The sequence below is a fragment of the Phalacrocorax carbo genome, chromosome 5, assembly GCF_963921805.1.
Source record: "Phalacrocorax carbo chromosome 5, bPhaCar2.1, whole genome shotgun sequence".
Taxonomy (NCBI): Eukaryota; Metazoa; Chordata; class Aves; order Suliformes; family Phalacrocoracidae; genus Phalacrocorax; species Phalacrocorax carbo.
In genome coordinates, this window is record NC_087517.1 from 9,832,195 (window position 1) to 9,855,441 (window position 23,247).

At 39.6% G+C, this 23,247-nt stretch overlaps 1 protein-coding gene across 2 annotated transcripts in view; it reads left to right on the forward strand.

Annotated features, from left to right (window-relative positions):
- The window catches only part of DPP10 (dipeptidyl peptidase like 10), a 311,266-nt gene that overhangs the window by 262,872 nt on the left and 25,147 nt on the right, over positions 1 to 23,247 (forward strand). For both annotated transcript variants that reach the window (XM_064451108.1, XM_064451109.1), the window contains exons 11-17: positions 8,106 to 8,229; positions 10,363 to 10,401; positions 11,736 to 11,843; positions 16,134 to 16,225; positions 17,698 to 17,745; positions 18,463 to 18,584; positions 22,455 to 22,502. In XM_064451108.1, the coding sequence (XP_064307178.1) occupies positions 8,106 to 8,229; positions 10,363 to 10,401; positions 11,736 to 11,843; positions 16,134 to 16,225; positions 17,698 to 17,745; positions 18,463 to 18,584; positions 22,455 to 22,502 (581 nt within the window). The remainder of the gene's footprint in view (positions 1 to 8,105; positions 8,230 to 10,362; positions 10,402 to 11,735; positions 11,844 to 16,133; positions 16,226 to 17,697; positions 17,746 to 18,462; positions 18,585 to 22,454; positions 22,503 to 23,247) is intronic.

A 23,247-nucleotide genomic window follows, 5' to 3' on the forward strand; every position in this document is an offset into this window, starting at 1 on the left:
ACTATCATATGTAGTTTTATGGATCTTTCAGGGGAGAAACATTCTGGGAATAGACACTGTATGAGTTATAACCAACTGCTATTACAGGAGAGATTCACTCCTATGCAGAGAAACCACACAAAATGGGTATGGAAGGGGTTCCTGTTATTTATAAACACAGAAAATAACGTTCACATTCTCAGCTCTCACTAAATTGTGTGCAGTGCAGGACCTCTGAAGAGAGAAAACTGTTTCTCTGATTTTTAGGGCATTTGGGAACTTGATCTAACATTGAGTAATTTCAATGTTCTGCCTTCATTTACTTCTTGCAGTGGTTCTGTTAAGGTGCTCGGCAATATTTCCCAAGTTTTTTTCAGGTTATTCTGCTATAAAGGTAGCTATAGCGTTTGTAAATTTGCTCCTGAAACTTTTATTCTGTGGAAGAATTTACCATCTGCTGTGCACTGTTAATGCTACAAAAAGACTGACAGTCTGTCTTTCAACATGTGGTTGCGTTCAGTGCAATTACTGTTTCCCCCTTGGTGTTTCCATTCCACGTGTACAATTACATTATGTTTTCTTCAGTGGCAAACGTGCCTTTGTACTGCAGTTTTTTGTTGTCATTAGTCCTAGAAAGCCAATATACATGTGAGATGAAATATGTGTGCATTTGTACACTGCTGGCTCCTGAAGTTGAAAAGCTTATACCTCCTACTGCAAATCTTGAAAAAGCAATATGGTGTGTAAGCGGTCAGTTCAAACCACTGCAGCTTAGGATACCCGAAGAAACCTTGTAACTGGTGATATTTAGATGTAAGGTATTAATATGATAATAAGAAATGATATAGGCTGATTTTTCAAACCCTATTTAGAATTTAGACCTGTCAGGCAGAAAAATTTCATTTCTTTTCCAAAGTGGAAATTGCTAAGACAGAGAAAATGTAAAATAACACACAAAAGAAGTTGCAGTTGAGTTATTACAGCAGAGCTGTGCTTCCATACATGATGAAAATATTTTTCTGCTACAACTATGTATTGGCTCTCGACAGTCTCAGCGTGGGAGTCATCCACTGTTTGCTTTCCCCATTCTCAGCCACAGTGAAAAAGCCACGTTGGCTCTGCACTATTCCCAGCCACAGGTGGCCACTGCTGACCAGAAATTAAGTCAATTCTTTTCCTTACTATTTCCAATGGTATTTAAATGCCTAAAAAATTGCTATATGTCCACATTCTCATTTCATATACACCTGCTTTCAAATAGACTGACAGGTTTAAATCAGTTTTATTGATTTTAATTAATCCTTTTTAATGGAATGGGAAACACTTAAGAAATTGAGTTTTCATAAATTCAAATAATGCTCTTACAGGCCTCAGCAATGTTTTTATTATCCACGCCTTTCCAAATCAACAAAATCATTTGGATATTTATGTACTTCTCATTTGAAATCACCTTTTGAATCTTGAAAGATTAATTTTATACTTCTGGCAGCCAGTTTGTCTGAGCCTTGCTTTGGAATAGAAAGCTTATTTGATTCTGACTGGAAATGGGAAAGATGAGGGATGGTGCAATTTGGTATTTAGAAAACGGAGGGTTACTTTTGGCTTTTCTTAGATATGCTATGTCTAGTCACTTCTTTCACACTTCTGCCCTTCCCCTCTTCTGTAACTTGGCAATAACAATACCCGTCTCACAAGGTTAATGTAAAGGATTAATTCACTATCATACCTTATAGTAAATGGCTGTAATCTGTTCAGTCAAAGCCTACAGGATAAAAATACATTCACATACTTGATTTTATTGAAGCTTTCCCGCCCAATGCCAAGGTATTTATTGATTATTCCCTTCCCTGTGTAGTGGAAAGAAATGCAAGTTCTGGGCCAGGACAAGCCTCTGTGTCAGCAGGGGCTGGGACCCGAGTGCCTGCCCAGCCGTCCTGCCAAGGGATTTGTGCTTGGGGCTCAATGGCAGACAGAGTGCACGCTTATTTTCACCAAGGCTGGGCCCAGCTCTAGGAGGAGTGTGGCCAGCAGGCTGAGGGAGGTTGCTGTGTCAGTTACCCATAACCAAACTGGGGGTTCAGGGGGAAAGGTGAGAGTCTGTCTGTGGGTACCAAGATGGTTGTGGCCAGGGCCCACAGCTGCAAGGAAATGGGGAGCAGAACTTGTTAATCTGGCTAGGATGGTAGCCACCAGCACTCATGGGAGGGTGAGCTAGAAAAGCTCCTTCCAACCGAATACCTGTGGCTTAGTCTCAGAAGAAAATTGCAGTACATGCATCAATGTATACATAGCTAAAGTCATGTATAGTATACCAAAATACTGACAACCTGTAGTTATCTTAGCTATCTTGCAGGTCATGTCTCAGTTTGTGTTGTTTTCCATGTGTGTTTCTGAGAGTGAGATTTTCTATCAGTATCTGTAAATTGTCGTATGCTTTTCAATACTCAACAACCTAAATAATTTAAGAATATGGTAAATATTCTAGATCATTGTGCATGGGGCAAGTTTCTGTTGTTTACCTTCTTAGATAACAACCTGCCAGCACAATAGTGAGTGTAAAGGCTGGCTTTCTTTAGTTGAGCCCTGTTGTATTTATTACCCAAATCATTAATACCATCATCAACTTTTTCCATTGCCATAAATGTTAAATGTCTTCCAGCTATTCTTATAAGCAGGTTTCTTTCATAATCATCTCAGTAGCTTGAAGTTGGCACAGATTTCTTCATCACAGTGAATGGTATGAAGTTGCAAAGTTTGATTATTTTTCTTGGACAGTTTCTTATTTTAAAGTTTAAAACTGGGGGAGTGTGGGGTGTGTTTCCCATGAGGTGAGTCTGTCTATTTCAAATCTAGGTATCTAATGTTCAAATTTAATTAGGACTATAACTATGCTTCCAGTGTAATGCAGTGCAAATCCCTTTCCTTTGTTCAGCTTATTTTCTTTGTTGACTTTGCTAAGCACTTACAATAACGGGCAGCAAGACACCCATATATATCTTTCTAGCTACAAGCATCCCAAAACTTACAAGTGAAACAAGACATGCTGGACATTCTTGAATTATGATAAATGTACTAGGAAACTGTGAAACTACTTCCATAGAACTGTGTATCAGTTGAGATAATCAAAATAAAGGAAAACATTCTATAAGAAAGAAAGATTTTTTAAAAATTGGGTCTTCAAGCTTGGCAGAGGATGATAAACACCTTTGATGTTTAACATGTTTTTTATCAGCAGTGAAAAATGAATCCAGATTTCATCAAGTAACAAGTCATTGGAAAAAAGTTAATTGCCATATGCTCAGGAAAGGTGTTTGCTTTCTTAATGCCTACAGTTGGAAATTTTTTTTCTCAGACCCCCTCAGGCCCCAAGAGTTGACTTTTCTCGGTGTACAGCACCTCCTCGGCACATGTGGGATGTTCCAGCTCCTGCTGTTGAGCTGTCTGTATACATGTCATATTCCTGGTTCACAAGCCTAAGGAGAAGCTGTACCTTCTTTATCCTGATTACGTTATAGAAATGCCTTAGGCCAATTTGAAGCCAAGAAAGATATTTAAATACCGAATGCGGAATCAGAAGTAGGTGTCTGTCTGGTCAACGGGCTTGAAGATCTTGGTTTTATGCATTGCCTGGTTCAATCCAACTTAGAATAAAGTGAGTCATGTACAAGCTCCTTCAATATTGACTGATCGTGGGATGCTGTGGAAGGAGATCGCCTTTTCTCTGTTTTCAGTGTTTTCTGTCTGCTTTTACACAGAGTAAAGAGGAAAGCTATCTCTTTGGAATTCAGAAGGGAAAAATCCTAGGGCAGGTGAGAGGGAAGAGACTAAAAAGTCTGAGATGAAAACTTGATTAGACCATGAAATGGGGACTGGCTAAAAACCAAAAAGGCAGATCTATGAGGCAGGGATTGAATGAGGTTTTCTTGATAATCAAGGATTTCCGTGGGAACCGTGAGAGCTGGTGAGATTGTGAAGATAGAGGAGATGGGTATCAACAAACAGGTTTTACAGTTCCCATGATCATCTTATAGTGGCCCTCCTGTAAGAAAAGGGATCGATAAGGAAAACCCTGGAACTGGCTACACAAAGTGTAGGAAAAAGAAAGTTAGGAGTGGGATGAGGAAACACACAGAGCTTGAATAAAACAAGTCACAGAAAGAGAGAAAAGTCTGTTCTTATTAGGCCAATTGAATGCTAACACTGAGTTCTGTCTCTGCCACGCAGCCCCTCTGTGATCCAGTGAGTTTAAACTAACATTGCACAGGCAATCGATAATTGTGTTTGCTTCTCTTTGAACATGCATTAAATTAATCCACAGTCTGATTTAAGAAATGTTCCTGAACAAGGATTAAAGTTGTGTTCTGAACATGCAAAGTGCTGTAGAGCACCTAATTAAAGGGCACCAAATTGAGGATCTAAAATGAGTGTAAATTTTTACTTAATATCTTGCTTCAGTCCTTTGTCCAGAAAGTAATCATAGTCTTTCCTCTTTGAAGTGGTGTGAGGAAACTTAATATATGTACAGATGCAGAAGGACTAGTAATCTCAGTACATTTGTGTATTTGGGTCTGCAGGGAAAGAGAGAGTGCTTATTTTCATTGCTAGAACAATAGATTAGTTGCAAAAAATGCCTGATAAGTTTGGAGACACAAGCTGATAGCAGCTGCCTCAGAACTAAAACAGTTTTTGCCCTGCAGGCTTCTCTTTTTTAATTCAACTGTATCAGCCAGTCTAATAAAATATATGATTTTCTTCCACAAACTTCAACTTGGTTATATCTGTTGACCTGTGACCACACCACTCTGTATGTGTGTATGTGCACTGTATATATGAAACAATACATTAAATGCAAAACTGTGAATTACAAAGGAACATTACCCGGAGACAGAAGACAGTATTTCTTTTCAGAAGAGTATATCATCTTGAATGCCATTACGCGGCACATGTGGGACAGCCAGGGGATGGGGCTCAGCCAGCATGGGTTTATGAAAGGGAGGTCCTGCCTCACTAACCTGGTCTCTTTCTATGACCAGGTGACCCGCCTAGTGGATGAGGGGAAGGCTGTAGACATTGTCTACTTGGACTTTAGTAAAGCCTTTGACACTGTCTCCCACAGCATTCTTTGGGAGAAGCTGGCTGCTCACAGCTTGGACAAGTGCACTCTCCGCTGGGCTAAAAACTGGCTGGATGGCCGAGCCCAGAGAGTGGTGGTGAATGGAATCAAATCCAGTTGGTGGCCAGTCACAAGTGGGGTTCCCCAGGGCTCAGTGTTGGGGCCGGTCCTGTTCAATGTCTTCATTGATGATCTGGATGAGGGGATTGAGTGCACCCTCAGTAAGTTTGCAGATGACACCAAGCTGGGTGGACGTGTCGATTGCTGGAGGGCAGGAAGGCTCTACAGAGGCACCTGGAAAGGCTGGATCTTTGGGCCGGAGCCAATGGTATGAGATTCAACAAGTCTAAGTGCCGGGTCCTGCACTTGGGTCACAACAACCCCAGGCAACGCTACAGGCTTGGGGAGGAGTTGCTGGAAAGCTGCCCTGCAGAGAATGACCTGGGGGGTGTTGGTTGACAGCCGGCTGAACGTGATCCAGCAGTGTGCCCAGGTGGCCAAGAAGGCCAACAGCAGCCTGGCTTGTACCAGGAATAGTGTGGCCAGCAGGAGCAGGGCAGGGATCGTGCCCCTGTACTCGGCACTGGTGAGGCCGCACCTCAAGTACTGTGTTCAGTTTTGGGCCCCTCACCACAAGAAGGACATGGAGCTGCTGGAGCGTGTCCAAAGAAGGGCAGCGAAGCTGGTGAAGGGTCTACAGAACAAGCCTTATGAGGAGCGGCTGAGGGAGCTGGGGTTGTTTATCCTGGAGAAGAGGAGGCTGAGGGGAGACCTTATCACTCTCTACAACTACCTAAAAGGAGGTTGTAGTGAGGTGGGTGTTGGTCTCTTCTCCCTAGTAACAAGTGATAGGACAAAAGGAAATGGCCTCAAGCTGCGCCAGGGGAAGTTTAGGTTGGATATTAGGAAAAACTTCTTCACCAAAAGGGTTGTCAGGCATTGGAACAGGCTGCCCAGGGAAGTGATGGAGTCTCCATCCCTGGAGGTATTTAAAAGAAGGGCAGACGTGGTGCTTGAGGATATGGCTTAGTGGTGGACTTGGCAGTGATAGGTTAGCAGTTGGACTCGATGATCTTAAGGGTCCTTTCCAATCTTAACAATTCTATGATTCTATGAGTCTATCTTTGTACATATATACACACACACACACTGTAGGACACTCCTGAGGAGCAAGTCATAATGTAGTGAAATTTTAACATATTTTTATGCATAGTTGATGAAAAGGGGAAAAAAAGGAATTTCTAAACGATCTTTTGCTTTCACTCAAGGAGTTTGTCAGTGATGGAAGATGATGTTATGGTTTGATTTGAACTATTAATTACTATGTCAGCTGGATTCTGAATGATTAAATCTCTTTTTCCATCCCTCACTGAAGACTTTTCCAAATGGAACAGCTCAGGCTCTATTTTGTAGAATTTGGTTCTGGAATAATTAAGGCTTTGTTGTCAGTGGATGCTGTCTTACCTTGGTGTCTAAGTACCGGTAGAGGGAGGCAGTCCTTGTATACATGCTTTGAACATTAACTTTTGGCTCTATCAGGCTTCTGTATGCACTGTTGCAGTGGTTTTAGACAGCCTTATGAAGGCACGACTGCAGAGGGAGGAATTTTCACCTCTTGTTTCTTGAGTTCTGCTATGGGGAACCAGTGACCTGAGATTTGGTGTTGCGCCCTTTGGTTTGGTTGTTGGATCATTATTTTGTTGGCTGTGTCACCTGGTCTCGTGTTAGACCTTGTGCTATTTTTGGCATATGTTTTTGCTCCTCAGTAAGTTAAAAAGCTTTTTAAACCAAAAAAACATAAGTGTTAGACTCAGAATACACCTGAAGTCACCATTTCTAATCATCATTGTGATATCCACATGTGAAAATATCTATATTACTAGAAGTTAATCATAAAAGCCAAAAGAAAGTTGGGCGTATTGGGTAGTTTAGCTGTGTTCTTCAAATACAGCCCAGTCGAAGGCTGGGTGAAGCTGCAGTGAATTGCTGCCTCCTGCATCTCCTGTGTGCAGCATCGGAATTGTACACAACTTTGCTGTTGGTGCCGCTTAGCCTTTTTGATCTGGTAGGAAGTCTTTTGAATGTATAATTAAATATGTGTTGTCAAAGAGTAATGAGATCTCCATCAGTATTAGATTAAAAGCCTCATCATATGCAAGCTAAGCCCCTTGTTTTAACGGGGGGCTGAGTTTCCAGACAAGTTCGCTCCACTGTTGCACATAACCCAGCTGGACTGTGAAAGCTGCCAGCTGCCACGAGTAGGGAAGTGAAGCAAATAGCCTGGCAAGCTGCAACAGGTCTTCCTCTGTAACATCCCTAGTCTGGCAGCCTAACAGGATTGTGGGAGGAGGGGAGGCAGGTACTCCATACCATTAGCCTGTGCCTAGGAAGTCACCCTTGCTCAGCCAGGGTCATTGAGGGACAGACAATTTGTCTGATATTATGAGTTATTTCTCAAAATGAAAGCTGACACACACTGATACTGGATGTGACTTCCCTTTATGCAGAAGTCCCATTATGAAATACTTGTTATTTTACAAGTGACATTTTAAAGTGGTCTCGCCTGCCCTCTAACATTACAGACCTTTTTCTTTTGTTTGCCAGTAGGGCTGGATCCTTTTGCAAAAATATGTGTCTCCTGAAGGTATGTGGTATGGAAAATACTGGCTTCTGTTGGGATTTAGTGTTCACTTTTAAGCTGGACGGCCAGTACGTGGCTCGTGTATTCACAAATAGATGTTTCACATTTGGTAAAGTTTATATATTACAAAGGGCTGAGGAGGAGGTGCTAATGCAGTACAAATTTCCCTGGGGAAAAACGCACTAGGACTGAGCCTTCCCACTTGTAGGAACACAGATGCTGAGCACTTGGGGTTATTTTCTCCATCCCTCAGTGCTGATACTGTCATGCAGTACAAATCCAACATTTGATGAACTGTGTATTTTTTAAACAAAAAATGTCAAACCTGAAATAGGAATGATCTGAACATTGTCATTTCAAATGTTTATTTAGGGAGTATTACATCACCATGGTGAAGTGGGTAAGCAACACCAAAGCTGTGGTGAGATGGTTAAACAGACCTCAGAATATCTCCATCCTTACAGTTTGTGAAACCACAACTGGAGCTTGCAGCAGGGTAAGTTGAATTTTTTTTCCTAAAGTCTCTTTTCAAGGTTTCTTCCTGCATTTTGTTTTCATGTTCAGAAAAAGATTTTCAGAAATCAGTGTGCAGATGCAGTAGTTGCGAGCGGAATATAATTAGTCAACAGGGAGGAAATAGATGTGAGAAAATTCCAAATCTGGTGAAATGATTTCATGCAATTAGCAACTTCGAGTGACATTTTCAGAATTACGAAGCTTTGTTCATTCATTAACTTCAGTAGAAACTGCAGTTGTGGAACATCATGTACTTTGAATATAGCTAGCACAGTGACAGGGTTGTCTTCCATCAGATATTTTCAGCTGCCTGGTTTCTCCTCTCTCCCTCTTCAGAGTTTCATTTCAGATCTTTCTGTCTCTCACAGTTTACATGTGTTTAAGGAAAAGGTATAAAATTCTGATAATTCCTGCAAATTCGATAGCAGGATTAAATAACTTCAGAAAAAAACTAAAATTGAAAGGCAACAGGGGTATTACATTTCGAATGTAAGTCAAGCTGAAATACATTTTTCTACTTGAATCTAGCCACAACCCATCCCTTGACCCAGGCTTTGACTTCTGACACTCCTGCGTTACATCTCTCCATTTTCACAGTTAATCTTGCATCTTGAATGCAGTTGGCCGCTTTCCCATTCTGAGTCACATCTCTTCCCAGAACCAGCTAAAAGTATAAATGTTTTCTATACACGTTAATATCAGTACCAACAGATGCTCCAAACCAGAGGGTATAATTTGGCAGTGTAAGTGGTTAGGAGTAATTAATGTGGGTCTAAGTTTGGCCTCTGAGTCAAAAGGCTCCCATCAGTGTCTGCTCCCATCAGTGTCAGTCATGTTAAATTGGTAGGGATTATTTCCGAGCTTGTCCGCTTTTGCTACATAGTGCAGGTTGCTTTTCCTGACTCGGAAACTGTGAATAAGTCCCCGAACTATGGATTAAGATCGTGAACACAGAGGTTTGTTGACTGGGTTGCTTTTTACCTTGTTCCTGCAAGCCTTGTGCCCTTCTATTGAGAAAGTCAGCCAGGAACCACTGTGAGCAGTCGCTTCTGAAAGGAAACCCTTGTGTGCTCCAGGGTCAATTGGACTTGTCTGAAGTAGGTGTCCTGGGAGCTCTAATCCAGGACATAATATAAGAGAGAGAGATTGAGCAGTCCCACTCCAGAAGAAATAAAGTGCACGAAGGACCTTGTAGGTGGGTGAGGAAGGACAGCCATGCAGTGTCAGCGTAGTGAGCACAGCCCAGCCAGGGCTCATGCTTGTAACCCTGGCAGTTCCTCTGCTGCGATAAGGTGATGCTCTTGAATTCAGTAATGGTTGAGGAAAGGCCATATTGTGAGAAGCTAACATTGCATCAGACCATTTGATTTCAACTGTAAACCTGTTATTTTCTTTATTTTTTTTAGCATTTTGCACATGTTCTCAGTGACAAAAAGTACTGTATAAAACCAGCTGCTATAGTAACTACAGATTTTTCATTTTTCAGGCCATATATGTACAGATGCTTCTATAACTAATACATTTTCATGACTTCAGTGTGACTGTGACAATTTACAACAGTTGACGTATATTCTATATTTTTTTCCAACAATGTGTGCCTAGTATTTGGGGTTTTTTTTTAGCTGGCATGATGTGAAATATGAATGTGACCAGTAAAAAACAATCATTTGCATTTATTTTTCTTCTCTTCACTGATGCCGCCCTACAACCCAGTAAAGCAAGGGATTGTGATTTGAAAAGGTCTCACACTTTGAGCTTGATGCTGGCTGTTTGCCCAGAGTTGATGAAGGGCCTAAAATATCCAGTTGTCAGATGATGCCTAGAGGTAAAAAACAAATAGAACTGCTTGTGTAAAGCTTCCTGATAGCTAATCAGAAAGGACTGAAAAAGGCATTCTTAGGTCCCCTGTGGTGTTCTACCAAAAACTCTGAATAAAGCAGCTGACTTTGTAATTAAATTATCGTTTGTTTCAATGTAAGTGCAATGAAGAGATGTGAAGATTGTAACACAGTAGAAAAAAAAGACATGAAATACCGAGAGACCTTTTGCTGAATGTAGGAAATATTTTTGACCTATAGCTATTCCATAAAAGCAATTTTTTGGTTTTTTTTAGAAATATGAAATGCAGTCAGACCTGTGGCTTCCTAAACAGGTATAGTATAAATGCTATTTCTGGGTGTATAATGTGTAATTGCATCATTGTTATTTTTATTTAATTATATGTTATTTTATAAGCTATTAAAATCAATTCCTTCTAAAATTAAGTACTTTTTAGGATCCTGAATTAATCTAACAGCTGAGGATTATAGAAGTGTTTGTGTAAACATTCAGATGGAAGCTTGTTTCTCTGGTAGTGGGAATCCTGTCACTTAGCATCACGCAGAGGGCATTTCACTATCTAGCTGCCCACGTCAGGGGTGGAAAGAGCTATGCACTACCAGCGAGCGGTTCAGCCCTTTGAACTGAGACACCTATCTGGGTTTGAGGCAATTTTCCCTTCAGTTTCCAATCTCTACATTCAGCTAAGTAAGCACGTAGGTGACCAGCTGATTAACTGCCTAACTCTTGGATAGTTAAAGATAGATCAGATTAATCCTATTCCAAGCATGTCCTATGTACTGTTCTGATTTTTTTCTGATTAAAAAATAACCTCACCAAATTAAAGCCGAAGGAGTTCAAAGATTAGAGGTCATACAGGCTATAATTGGAGTGCGTAAGAATATTTCTAAATTCATACCCAGAACAATATGTTGAACTAATAATGTCAGCAAATGATTCCATTTTCATAGCCTCAGAAGAGCTATCCAATAAATGGATGAAACACATTCTATTTAAAATACATTTCAGGCTTCATTTTGCAATGTGCAAATGAGAAATCATTTTTAAAAATCTATGCTTTTATAGCAAGCCATTTTCCTTTAATACTTCTGTGTAAAGTTAGACATGGAAAGATGGTATTGCATCAGGCTACAATTGATGGTAAGACCATGATTCAGAATATTGTTTCAATGTGCTTATTTTTTCCATACAACGTTATCAAAATCACTGAGTGTTAAGCATGTAATTAGTAATGTTTTGACGAGTCCAGACCATGGAAACATTTGCTCTCCTCATCACTGGTAGGACTTCTCTCTGTCATTAATTGTATGTCAGTAAAGGAATGTATCCTGGAAAGCTCTGCTGCATTAGGGATTAGACTACCAGACCTTTCATTGGAAGGGAGAGTTTTGCAAGGGCTGTAACCAATGCTTTAGGACAGGATTGGTAACTTTAGGACAATGGTAACTACTGGCATGAACTGCACTTACCTTTAACCACCACATTTTTGTTCATCTTAGCAGAATATATTTAAAATCTAAGGATGTTTCCCCAGTCGTCTTATGAGCACAGCAATAACAAAAAATAAGGAACAAAAAAACTAAGCTGATGTTTTATTAAGAAGTTTAATGGAAAGTGTGACAAAATAACACAATCTTACATTTATAGAATGAAGAACCAGTTTTTTCCAAGGATGGCAGTAAGTTCTTCATGACTGTCCCAGTGAAGCAGGGAGGCCGGGGCGAATTCCACCACATAGCCATGTTTATTGTTCAGGTAAGGTTTTAGTTCAGGCTACTTTTAATATCCTAGTGGTCATCTAGGACTTTTACTGAGGACACATGACCCAGGCAAAGGCTTGCACTTCAGTAGAGTCTGAATACTTGTGTTGTGGTCATTTGTTCTGTCCAGGTTGTCACGTGGTGCAGAGGGACATAGTAATAATTTCTTGCAGCATAAGTGGAGCTCTGTCTCTTTTCTTAGAGCTCTGATGTCGTGGCATGTAAGGTCTGTAAATGAAAGGTATTTCCAAAGTACTCTCTCTGGAAGATTTCATGTTTCCTTTGTACCTCTATAGACAAGCAGAGATGTTGTCTTGTTGAACCCTTCTGTCAGTAATGATGTTTTATAGCCACAGAAATTTGAGACCTGCAGAAATGCTCATTTTACCCTCTTTTTATTCACTATATATGCATATGTATAACTTTAAATGTCAATTCAGAATATTCGTAATTCTGGTCTTACACATGACAGTAAAGGGAGGCAACACCTAAAACTTAAAATTTTGAGAAAACTAGGACTCTCTTATTACCCTTCTCAACATTTTCCAGTGGCTTCCCAAGGGCATTGCTTTTCCAAAGAAGAATCTGAAAGAAGATAAATTTGCACTATGACTTTGAAGGTCACAGTGTGAAATTGTGATGAACTAATAAAGGAAATTATGCCCTGGAACGGATCACTCCAAGGCATCTATTTAAATCAGCAGAGCATTAATCCAGGTGCTTTAGCAGAGCCATATGACATAGGAGGGATTATCCAGGTACCCAAAACATCAAAATAGCAGACTTGGCACCAGGCAACTCTATTATCTCCCTTTATGACAGTGTTCTGGTATGAACATTATTAAGTCTGAAATATGTTCACAGTGTACTGCAGCAAAAAAAGAGCAAAAGAACTTTAATGAAAATTTAACCTGAAGAAGCAAGAACAAGATACTCATTCACTAGAGTAAATATATCAAGAGAGAATCAGACAAGAAAAAAGGGATCAAAGATATGTCAAATTCTATCTTCCAAAGAAAACAGTAGCTCAGATGACGATCTGGTAAAGGTGTATTAATATCATAACCACACAAAAATTCACACCAGAACAAAACCAAGTGTCGTATTTTTGTTTCTTTCCCAGTATGGATAAGTATCTTTAAAATACATGAAATAATAATGATGTAGATCTGAAAATTAACTTGGAACATTCCCAAGGATGTTACAATCAAATTTGCCTTAAACCTATAGGATCTGACATATTTCACTACTAAAGAGCCTGGGAAACTTGATCCTATTTCAGGAAAATATTAAGCAAAAGATTAAGCCCACTTTATTCAATAAGATAATTAAATATATACCTACTTTTAAATACATGTTTTAATCCCACCAGAATAATGTTTAAAGTCAATCTTACGATTAAGAGTTTAGTATTCTATACCTTTGAGGCAGAATTAGAGCCCTGGCTACTGTACAGCTCCAAAAATCAAAAGTATCTATATTTTGATCACCATCACCCTGAGTAAACAAGTCTGAATGGTATCACCAATGACAAATTTGGCTTTAAGTATATAGCTGCCCTGAGAAGAGGAGGAGATGTGATATCCCATGTATCAAACATTATTCATCAATAGCAACATTCTGCATGGTAATGGGGCTGATACAGAGCAATAAAGGACAGGAAATGTGTTTATATGATGTGTTTTACACACTGCATTAATCTGATTGTGCATTATTTCTAAAGCAAACATGGAGACATAAAAATTATATTAACCGTTGCACATAAAGCCTTTTGTCACATCGGGCGTTTGTCACACCTTGTGAGAGCCACAGCAGCATAACAGGTGCCCTGCAGAATTTAAAGCAGTTGGCAGGTTGCTGGTACCCAGATGGTCGCAGGATTTTCATGATGGCGCTCAGATAACGTTGGAATTTGGATTTCAGATTCTCGTTACTTCTCTGTACTACTCAGTACAAATGTGAGCTCATTAATAGAAATCAGCCTCCAAGTACAGGAAAGTTAAAACTAACATGAATATACAGTGACAAAGAATTAGATTTCAGTGGCTTGCTTTAGGTTAATTTAATCACTGAGGCTTATTTGTCAGTCTTAAGTGCTGGCAAATGATGGACTTTCTTGGGCTGCATTTCTTTGACTGTACTTTAGAAAAGCATGTGTCAATGATATAATCAAAGCAGGTTAACAGAAGCACCTAATTAAATCTTCTTGCAAGGGGAGGTTACTGTTTAAAAGGTTACTGTCTATCATGTATTATTTACTGTCTGAATGTAGAGGGCTAAGTGTGTTTTATTCTTTTCAAATGCTTTTAGTAACTTAGGAAATATCTAAAAGAAACTAATCTCAAAATGGGATTGAATCGTGTTATGTGTCTAGAAATTTCTTACTTGGGGTTTTGCAACTCTAGAAAGTCTCTTTCTTCCAACCACAAAGTAAGGATTTTAAAGTAACGTTAATGGATCACGGTAAGAACTTCCTGCAAGCTTCATAAATTATGTATTATGGCTGTAACCTTGAAAAATAACCATGTTTATTAACGCTTGGCTGGGCTTTTTATTGCTGTTTCTTGTTAGATTCTGTGATCTCAATATTTAAATATCTCTTTCAATAGTTGTAGCATCTCTCTCTCTAGAGAAGAAGTAGTCACAATAGATCACTAAACTGTATGTTTAATCATTCCTGGAGACAGCATTGAATATGAGAACCTTATTGAACAAGGGAATTACCATCATAAACCTATGTACAGCACCTAGCACAATGTCCTGATTTCAGTTGGTACTTGCAAGACTTGTCATAGAGTTACTACATCATTCTTTCTTTGTGGATCTGTTAGAAAACAGATCAGTTCTAAGGGACTTGTTTCTGCCTTGTCATCTTCAGACATGTCTCATAGGTGTCCTTGAGCATTTTCTGCTGGCTAGTTATTGCTGCTGTTGATGTAGAACTCAGAGTTTACAGGGTACGGTTCAAAAATTGAGGGATAAAAAAAAACCAACCTCTTTGCCTTTATGACTTTTTGTAGGCCACATAACCAGTCAGGCCACCGTGACTGGGTACGGACCGGTGCTCCGGATTCACAGGGTATGAGGCCAGAAAGCACCATTAAATCCTCCCTCTGACCTCCTTTGTAACTCCAGCTGCTCAATTTCACACACTAATGCTGAAATATAAGCTGAAGTCTAACTTCTTTTCTTTAAAACATTTGTCTTGAATTTGAGAACTAGGACTTTTTATATCCAGGCCAAGCATCATAGCTGTAGTAGAGAAAAAACACTCTTCAAGTATGTTCATGGTGGAAGTTTTAATCTTCAGAAACCTAAGCAAGAATTTTACCTTTTGCACTAGAAAGCACTCTCAAATGAGTTTCTCACTCTTCAGGTTTGTTTTTAACCTATCTCTGATAAGGAGTCTGCTTCAGCTTCCAGCCAAAGAGTTTGTTTTTACCTTAAGGTAGATATGCATTGCATCCTGGTGTTTCTGGATTCAGCTGCTGGTGCATTGGCTGAGAAAACAGCCATTGCTTTCTTTGAGGTTTTGAACTTCTTCTTGTAGCATTTATTTTTCTAGACTCTTGCTGGGGCAGAAACTATGAGAGGGAGCAAGGGATGTTATCCAGCTTGTAAGCAGTTGTTCAACTTTTTCAGTTGCCAAAATTTGGAGGCTACTCTTAGACTCTCCTTATAGAACCTGGATAAAGAGAGGCTTCTCCTGAGTGCGTGGTGGAGCAGGGGCTTTATTAGGTTTAGAAGCTGGGAACTTCTGTGTCTGAGTCTGCGTGGTGCATTTCTCATAGGGGTTTTTGCGTGCCTCCTCAGATGAGGGTGGTGTTGGTGGTGCTGTATTGGCATAGCATTTTTGTGGTAATCTTGGGTCAGTATGAGCACGTAATAAACATGAAAGCTTAGTGAGTACACTGTGGTGCAGAGTTTTCATTTCAGGGTTCTGAGTTAGATTCCCCTGCCATGCCCCTGTAAAGGAAAAGAAACACTAAGAGAAACAGAACTTGAAGTACAGGACTTGTATAGTCTGTTGGCATGTGGGCAACTGAAAGAAAAATTGTGATGGAAACTGAGATTATTTTAATGACTTCTAAAAGTTTATATGAATGTGAGGGAAAGGATACTTGAAGTTCGGGCCTGTCAAAATGTGAGGTTTGTGATTTAAAAATGTTATGTTGCACATTAAAGTTTAAAAAGATGTAATCAGTAATGACGTGCAGAGGATCCTGCTATGCAAAGAAAAATGTAACAAGGAAGGTGAAAGTTAATATTTTCCATCTCTCCCCAGGCTAAAAGTGAGCAAATCAGTGTGAGACACCTGACGTCAGGAAACTGGGAAGTTATCAAAATCCTGGCATATGATGAAAATACTCAAAAGATGTAAGCACTATTCTCTTTGTCTGTTTATGAAAATATCTGAATTATTAAAGTGAAATCCTTTTGACTGGAAATAGTGTATCTAAAATTAAGTAATAATATTTATTCCATTTTGACCATTACCATAAATTTTACACTCCCAAGTACATAAAAAGCAGTTGTCAGACAATTTTTCTGCCTGTGTATTACTGCATGTGTTTTTATGCAGAGAGAAAGGAGCATACCGTGACATCAATTGATTCACTGTATTTTTAAAATAAATCAACACACAATATAGCAGTAATAACATTTTGGTGGCCCTTTCCTGGGTTCCAGAAAAACTTGCTTTGTTACTGCTGAGATCTCTGGACTTTGGGGATCTGATTCAACCACATAAAGTCAAATTATATCGAGCGATTATTCAAATCCATGATTTTCACCTGAATCACTCAGAAACCTTTCCAAAGCCCATCTTAGTACCATAGTGGGAAGGAAATGCAGCACGTACTTGGTGATTTTGGGGAGCAGTAAAGAACTGACAAGCCATCTGAAGGTTCCACATAACTTTAGTAGATCTTGGTTAGTCTTCATGTATAACTCCACATGGCAAAAAATAATCAGATGTGTCTAGTTCTGATTTTCTTTAAAAGAAATGATATTTCAACAAGGACCTTTTTGAGGCTGCAACAACGCCTATCATCTCCACTGGTACTGGAGAAACACCCTTTCTGACCAGTCTTTCCATGGATTTTGAAAATATATCTGTGGAGAATTTCTTGATACTTCTCGAAGGTTCAGGTGAAAAAAATGAGGTCTGGATGCACTCAGCCTGCAGAGAGGTGGCAGAGTGCATGTGTCTGGTCTCAGCCACTTGAGAGGACTTCCCTACCCTCCTCCTACCTCTCAAGCAGAAATGTTGTGGGGATCTCATCCGGGACACACCAAGGCCTTGTCTTGATATTTTTGCAGCAGCTCTACTTCTTTCCACCCACACAACCTTGTCTGTAAACCATTGCGTAGTGTGCTAACTCCTGCCTCTAGACAGAAGAAAAAGTCATTCTACAAGTCAAAAAAGCTTTCGGGTATCATAATGCGTATCATAATTTGTGATATAATTTCCTTGTGACCTTTTTCTACTCCTTGGATTTATATTGAAAACCCCTGGAGTGGAGGAGAAACTTTCTCTCCTGTATTTGTAATACACAGAAAGGAGTTCTGGTTGCTACTGGAGTTCCTGGGCATTACAGGAATTAAACAGAAACCATGAAATACTGTGTTCACCACGGTTTTAATATGAAATCATATAGCGTCTGAAATAACTACTCTGTATACTGGGTCTAAGGTTAGTCGTGGAGCTTAGGTTTGATCTTCATGTATATTTGGGAGGTTTTAATTTTTAAAAAAAGTTATTTATGAAGTCTCTCACTTCTCTAAACACCACCCAAATCAGACAGTTTACTAAAGGGAGTTTAACTTTGTTCGTCTTTTGGCCACAGTTATTTCTTAAGCACTGAAGAATCCCCAAGAGGAAGACAGCTACACAGGTAAGAAGTGGATGGGGCTGTGTTAACAGCTCCTTCATCCCAAGCCATAGGTGCTATGATGGCATTCTGTGAGCTTAATTGCTGCTTTGGGGCTCGGGTAATCATTTATATTATGTAAAAAACAGTACGCTTGAGCTGTAAGGTAGAAAGAATCAGTTTTTCAAAACTAAAAATGCCAATGATACTTTACATTTTTTAAAAAATGGAAAAGATTTTAACACAAAATGTTTTGACCACTTTATCTCTCCACTAATCTGTTATAACCATCTAAAAAGCTAAACCTAAATGCAAGCATTTAGTATGACTGTATTTTTAAAAGTAGCGAAAATCTGCTAAACAAAAATAGTATTTAAGGGGTCTAATGCAATTCAAAGTGTAGGGACAAAGCACCTCCTCTTCACCCAAACGTCAGTGCTTAAATCTGAAGTTAATGAGGCTTTTCATGGTGTCCTGCTAACATTGTTACCCTGCGGCACGGCTGATTATTGGAGCTCCAGTCCTGCTTTGGGCAGGTTTTGGATCCTGTCTGCATTGCCCAGTTTACAGAACAGTATTCCACTGAGTCATCTGAAAACGGTTTGCATCAGGCACAAAATAAGACAGTGATATTTTGGCAAGTTTAGGGACTGAAACAAATTTTATCACTCTGATGAGCTAATTCTTGGTTTATTGTATTTTATTCCAATGGAAAATGTTTCTGATCAATTTTTTCCCCAGCGTATCAACAGTGGGATCCTTGAATCGCCAGTGTCTCTCTTGCAATTTCTGGAAAGACCAGTGCACATACTTCAGTGCAAAGTTTAGCCCCATGAATAGGCATTTTTTACTGCACTGTAAAGGTAAGTCAAACACACAACGTGTAATAGTGCTGTGTTTGCTCCTGAATTAATGTATTCCCTTGAGAAGTGCATTAAGTTGGAGTCTAACATTTAGCTCAGTAGTGGATTACTCAAAGTTCTGTATAAAGCTTATTGCAAGACTGTAAGTAGAGACGTTCTCTGTGAAAACTAAATAACAAGCGATAGCAGAAAGCTGCTCCAATCCTAACCCTTCCATCCTAGTAAGGGACATTGACTTTTAAATTAACCCTGAATAAAAATCCTTCACCAAAAAATGTGGAATTTATAGTAGTGCAACTGTGGTTCATAACAGCTTCATTATAGTATGGATTGGGACTGATCCCGTGCAACTACGCCTAGTTAAAAAACGAGGGCCAGCTTTCTGTAACACTGTGTCTCTATGTGTGTATAAATGTATGCGTATAGTGTATCTATACACACTGACCCACATATGTGTGTATGTGAGTATCTACCAAAAAACAGGTATGGTTTAATCCAGGTAGACAGACCCTCTTTATCAACAGAATTGCAATAAAGCACTTTTAGCTTTTTATTGTTAGCTGCATTCCAGTAGCACTAAATGGAACCAGTTGGGTTCAGAGCTGGTACGTATAAAGAGAAAACCAGAACCATCCCACACTGAGAAATTTATAACCTACGCTCAGGAAATAAATACTGATAAATAAGTAAGATTATAAAAACAGGTTCATAAAAGCACGAGACAATCAATAATAAAGTTTATAGCTAGACCTGTTGACCTTGAAACTTGCAGTATTTTTTGCTTAACTAGCATCAGATCGAAAACAGTAGAACACAATTCATCTGAAAAACATGTGAATAGCCCGTTCTATTTGCATGCATTTTTTCTATTTCTTTTGCAACCGTATGGGTTTTTTGCACAAAAATAAAATATCTGCCTGCTTGAGAATTGAATCCATTCAAAACAAACAAACTATGAATATATATTGGCTAAAATAAGGTTGTGGGTGGGGGTTTTTTGGGGGGTTTGTTGGTTTTTTTTTGTGGAAGTGCACCTATAATACATGGCTGATTAGAAAAAAAAATATACCAACTGTATGGTTTATACATGGTCAGAGCTGTGACAGAAGTCACAGAGCTAATCCTGAGGCCCTTATCTGAGTAAAGACTGCACTAGTAATGAGCGTCTCATGGTTTAAGCAGGGTTTTCCCTTGTGCTTGACATCGAGACTTTCCCAATAGGGACTGATTACTGCAAGAGGGAGGGCTGGTAATTTGGAAAGAGTTTTTTGCCCTGAATCAGCAATGTGCTAGGGCCCCAAAACGTAGCTTCTTGTTATTACTTTAGCAAAGTGTATTCAGCCTGTAATTTTTAACATGTTCCTTTGGTATAACAATGTGGATGCCAGTAGGAGGTTGCAGATTAAATTGATCACAAGCTCATGACTGTCAGTGACTTAGGAGATGGCAGTTCTCTGTTTGAGCTGGTAAGATTGTAGATCATCCTCCCAGGATTAAACCCACGCTCCACTCTGTTGCAACCAGTAGACTGCCCTAAGCTGCAGGTGTTGGGCAGGGATGATAAAACACCGTCGTTAAGTTTTCCTACCTTTAACATAATGCATAGTTGTCATCTTGGGGTTATTCAGAGGTGTCCTCTTGTGTTTCGTCAGAACTTGACAATTACACCAGCAGTGTGGCCCCCACATACTGCCACAGCTCTGCAAAATGCCTGTGGTGGGAGCATGTTTGACAGTGTTAAAGTTGATGGCAACATCACCATAGAGCAGGTATTAAAACTCTTCTGCTGGGAGTCCCTTGTAAGAGTACAAGGTAAACAGCTTCAAGGAGACAGATGACACCACACCTACATACGTACACCCTTGTCTTCCAACAACAAAAAGCCTGACTGAATTGTTACAAAAGCAGTTTGCCCAGAAAAATCCTTGGGGCCCTCTGGACTGGTTTGATCTCTACAAGTTTCAATTCTTCCACCTCCTGTTCACCCGTGAGCACCTTTATTGGGATAGTTTTTCCTTGTTAGTTACCCTCAGCCAGGAGATCTGTCTCAGTATACCAGCTGTGTCCATCTCCAGAGACTCTCCTGAGTGAGGACTTATTTCTAGCCTGGTAAATGGAAGACCGGCTTTACAGCCTCTCAGTTTTACACTTATTTTCCAATCTGCTTGTGGATTTTTCCTTTACCACTTCATAAACACTAGCAGATGTTAATCTCTGTTAATTTGTGAAGTATCTATAAAATAAGATCCTTCACAAAGGGAGTAATTGTTTTTCCCATTTCATAGAGCAGGAAATAAATTGTGGATTTAGTGTAAGTTATAGGAGGTCAATGGGAAATGCAAGTGCTGTGCTCTGTTTTGATGAGCCGTAGCACGATGCCTGTAACACAAGTCTGTCTTTCTCTGCTCTGATCCGCTTTTAAATCTACTGTAATCTCCTTTTTTCAAAATCTGTCATCATCCTTCCATCTTTTAGTATGACAAATAGAGCTGACCTAGAAAATGCCAATGCTTTCACCTCCAAAAACTGTCGTTCTTAAATCGGAATTCAAAGGAAAATGACAAATTTAGAACAAGTAAAAAGAGCTGCAAAACCAAAACAAAACAAAGAAAAAGAGACAGCTGAAGAAATTATCTTTTGAAGAGCTAAGGCAGAAAGCTTTGATTTGTCAGCAATCTACCTGTAAGATTTTTGTCAACAGTCTCCCTTGAGGCAGAGAATGAAATTGATAAAAATCTTCAGTGGAGCCTGTCAGAGGCTGTGAATGGCATCATGCTATTTATTTCAGGTATTTAAGTTTCCCTAGGCTCATGCCATAATTAATTAAGAGAGACAACCTCCTCAGGATGACTCAAAACATAAATTAAGCTCTGTCTCTGAACTGCTCTCAAAGGGAATCATTTTTTCTCCAAAAAAGAGGAGTCTGAACTCCTGATTTCAGAGGGTACATGCCTTCATCTGCCATGGGGTCCTCAGGGACTTCAGCTTTTCTGCATCATCCTTCCTAGCCCAACAGTGACTGCCTGCAGGTAATTCAAACTTGTCTCACTGAGATGAACCTCAGTTTCCCATGTACGCATTCCATGTTTGGCGTGGGACGCAATTTTCTTTTGCAAGTTCACACTAGTGGGAGTCCTCAAGTGCAGGGACAGCGATCTCAGCCATACTTCTGAGTAAGCTGAATGTCCGGTCACCCCAGTCTCACATGCCATCTCGTGCATTCACACGGTACTTACTAACATGGTGCTTTTAGTTTCTCAGTGGTACAGTAAAAATATAGCGTCTGACATTACCATGAAATAAGATTAGATTATGTTACATCTAGATGTAACTGTGATGCTCTTGGGTCTTCCAGAGCTGAGGTGCCAAAGGAACTTCTTAAACAGATAAGTAAGTGAAATAATACGTGATAATTTTTCAACACCTCTATCTTTTCCATAGGAAACATAAGTGAATATTATCATTAATTCACTTCCCAGCCAACCTAAAGTTACTGTTTCTGAATGTCAAACTGCTATATTTCAGACAGTGCTGTTAAATGTCTCTCTAATATTTTTATTCTTCACTTCTAGCTAAAGCATGGAGATTAAAAAAAAAAAAAAGCTCCTTGTAAGTGCAGAGGTCTAGACTGCTTGCTGAACAGGCAGAAGACAGTCTCCATTTCACACTTTGTTGGAACCATAGTCTAAACTGTGTCTTTCCCAAGAGACACCAGTGATGTTCCTGCTGTGTTTGAAGGGAAGCATGTGTGTGGGGCTTCCAGGATCTGGCCTTACGTGGTCACTGGTGTGCTCATTCTTTGTTATACACTGAAATACTGAGTACTAACTACCCTGCACTTCCTCTGTTTTTCTTCTTTCCTCAAAACAGGGCCAGGTGTTCCAGTTGTTAGCGTGCACAGTACAAGTAATACTGCAAGTGAGTATTCCTTATGGAATAGGTATATTTTATTATCGTCCTTCACTGTTCTGGGGAGCCTGGGGCAGGGGAAAGACAATTACAAGTAAATGAAAACTAATAGATGGCTAAAACCATGACACTCATTCATATAAAGTTCTATTAATTACCTTTTAGCAACATCCACATCTGCAATTGATAAGTTAATCAAATGACTAAAATATATGTTTTATGCTAAGTGCGTATCATTCATCCTCTATTTACACTTGTGTTAATTAGATGGCAGGTTGGTCTTCATCCTTTTCGCTTTCTATATAAATTATGGTGCCATTATGATACACCTTCTGTATTTTCAGAGATGTTTTTAGAGTTAGAATCCAATTATCTTGAAGTAAGGTACAGTCTTTGGACATTTGATCATAAAATCTGACCTACATATGATGAACTTAGTCCTTTTCTTACATTTCTCAAATTGGAGCAACTCCACTGACATTTTCAATGATCGCAAATCCAAGAAAAAAGGCTTTTTAGGAGGTTGTTCAATACCTCTAATTTTCAATTTTTACTCATTGCTTTCTGTATACCAACACAAATCTGTTGCTGTTTCCTGGCTGCTTGAGGTGCTTTATATTGGAAGACTGTCCTTGAACAGCAAAACTTTCCTCATGTAGGTATTTCTCTGGTGTAGTAGAGGTAACAACTCTGCTACCTCCAACTCCACTGTGGCTCAACGTAGCATGAAGGCGTGGATTAGCGGAAAGGGGGC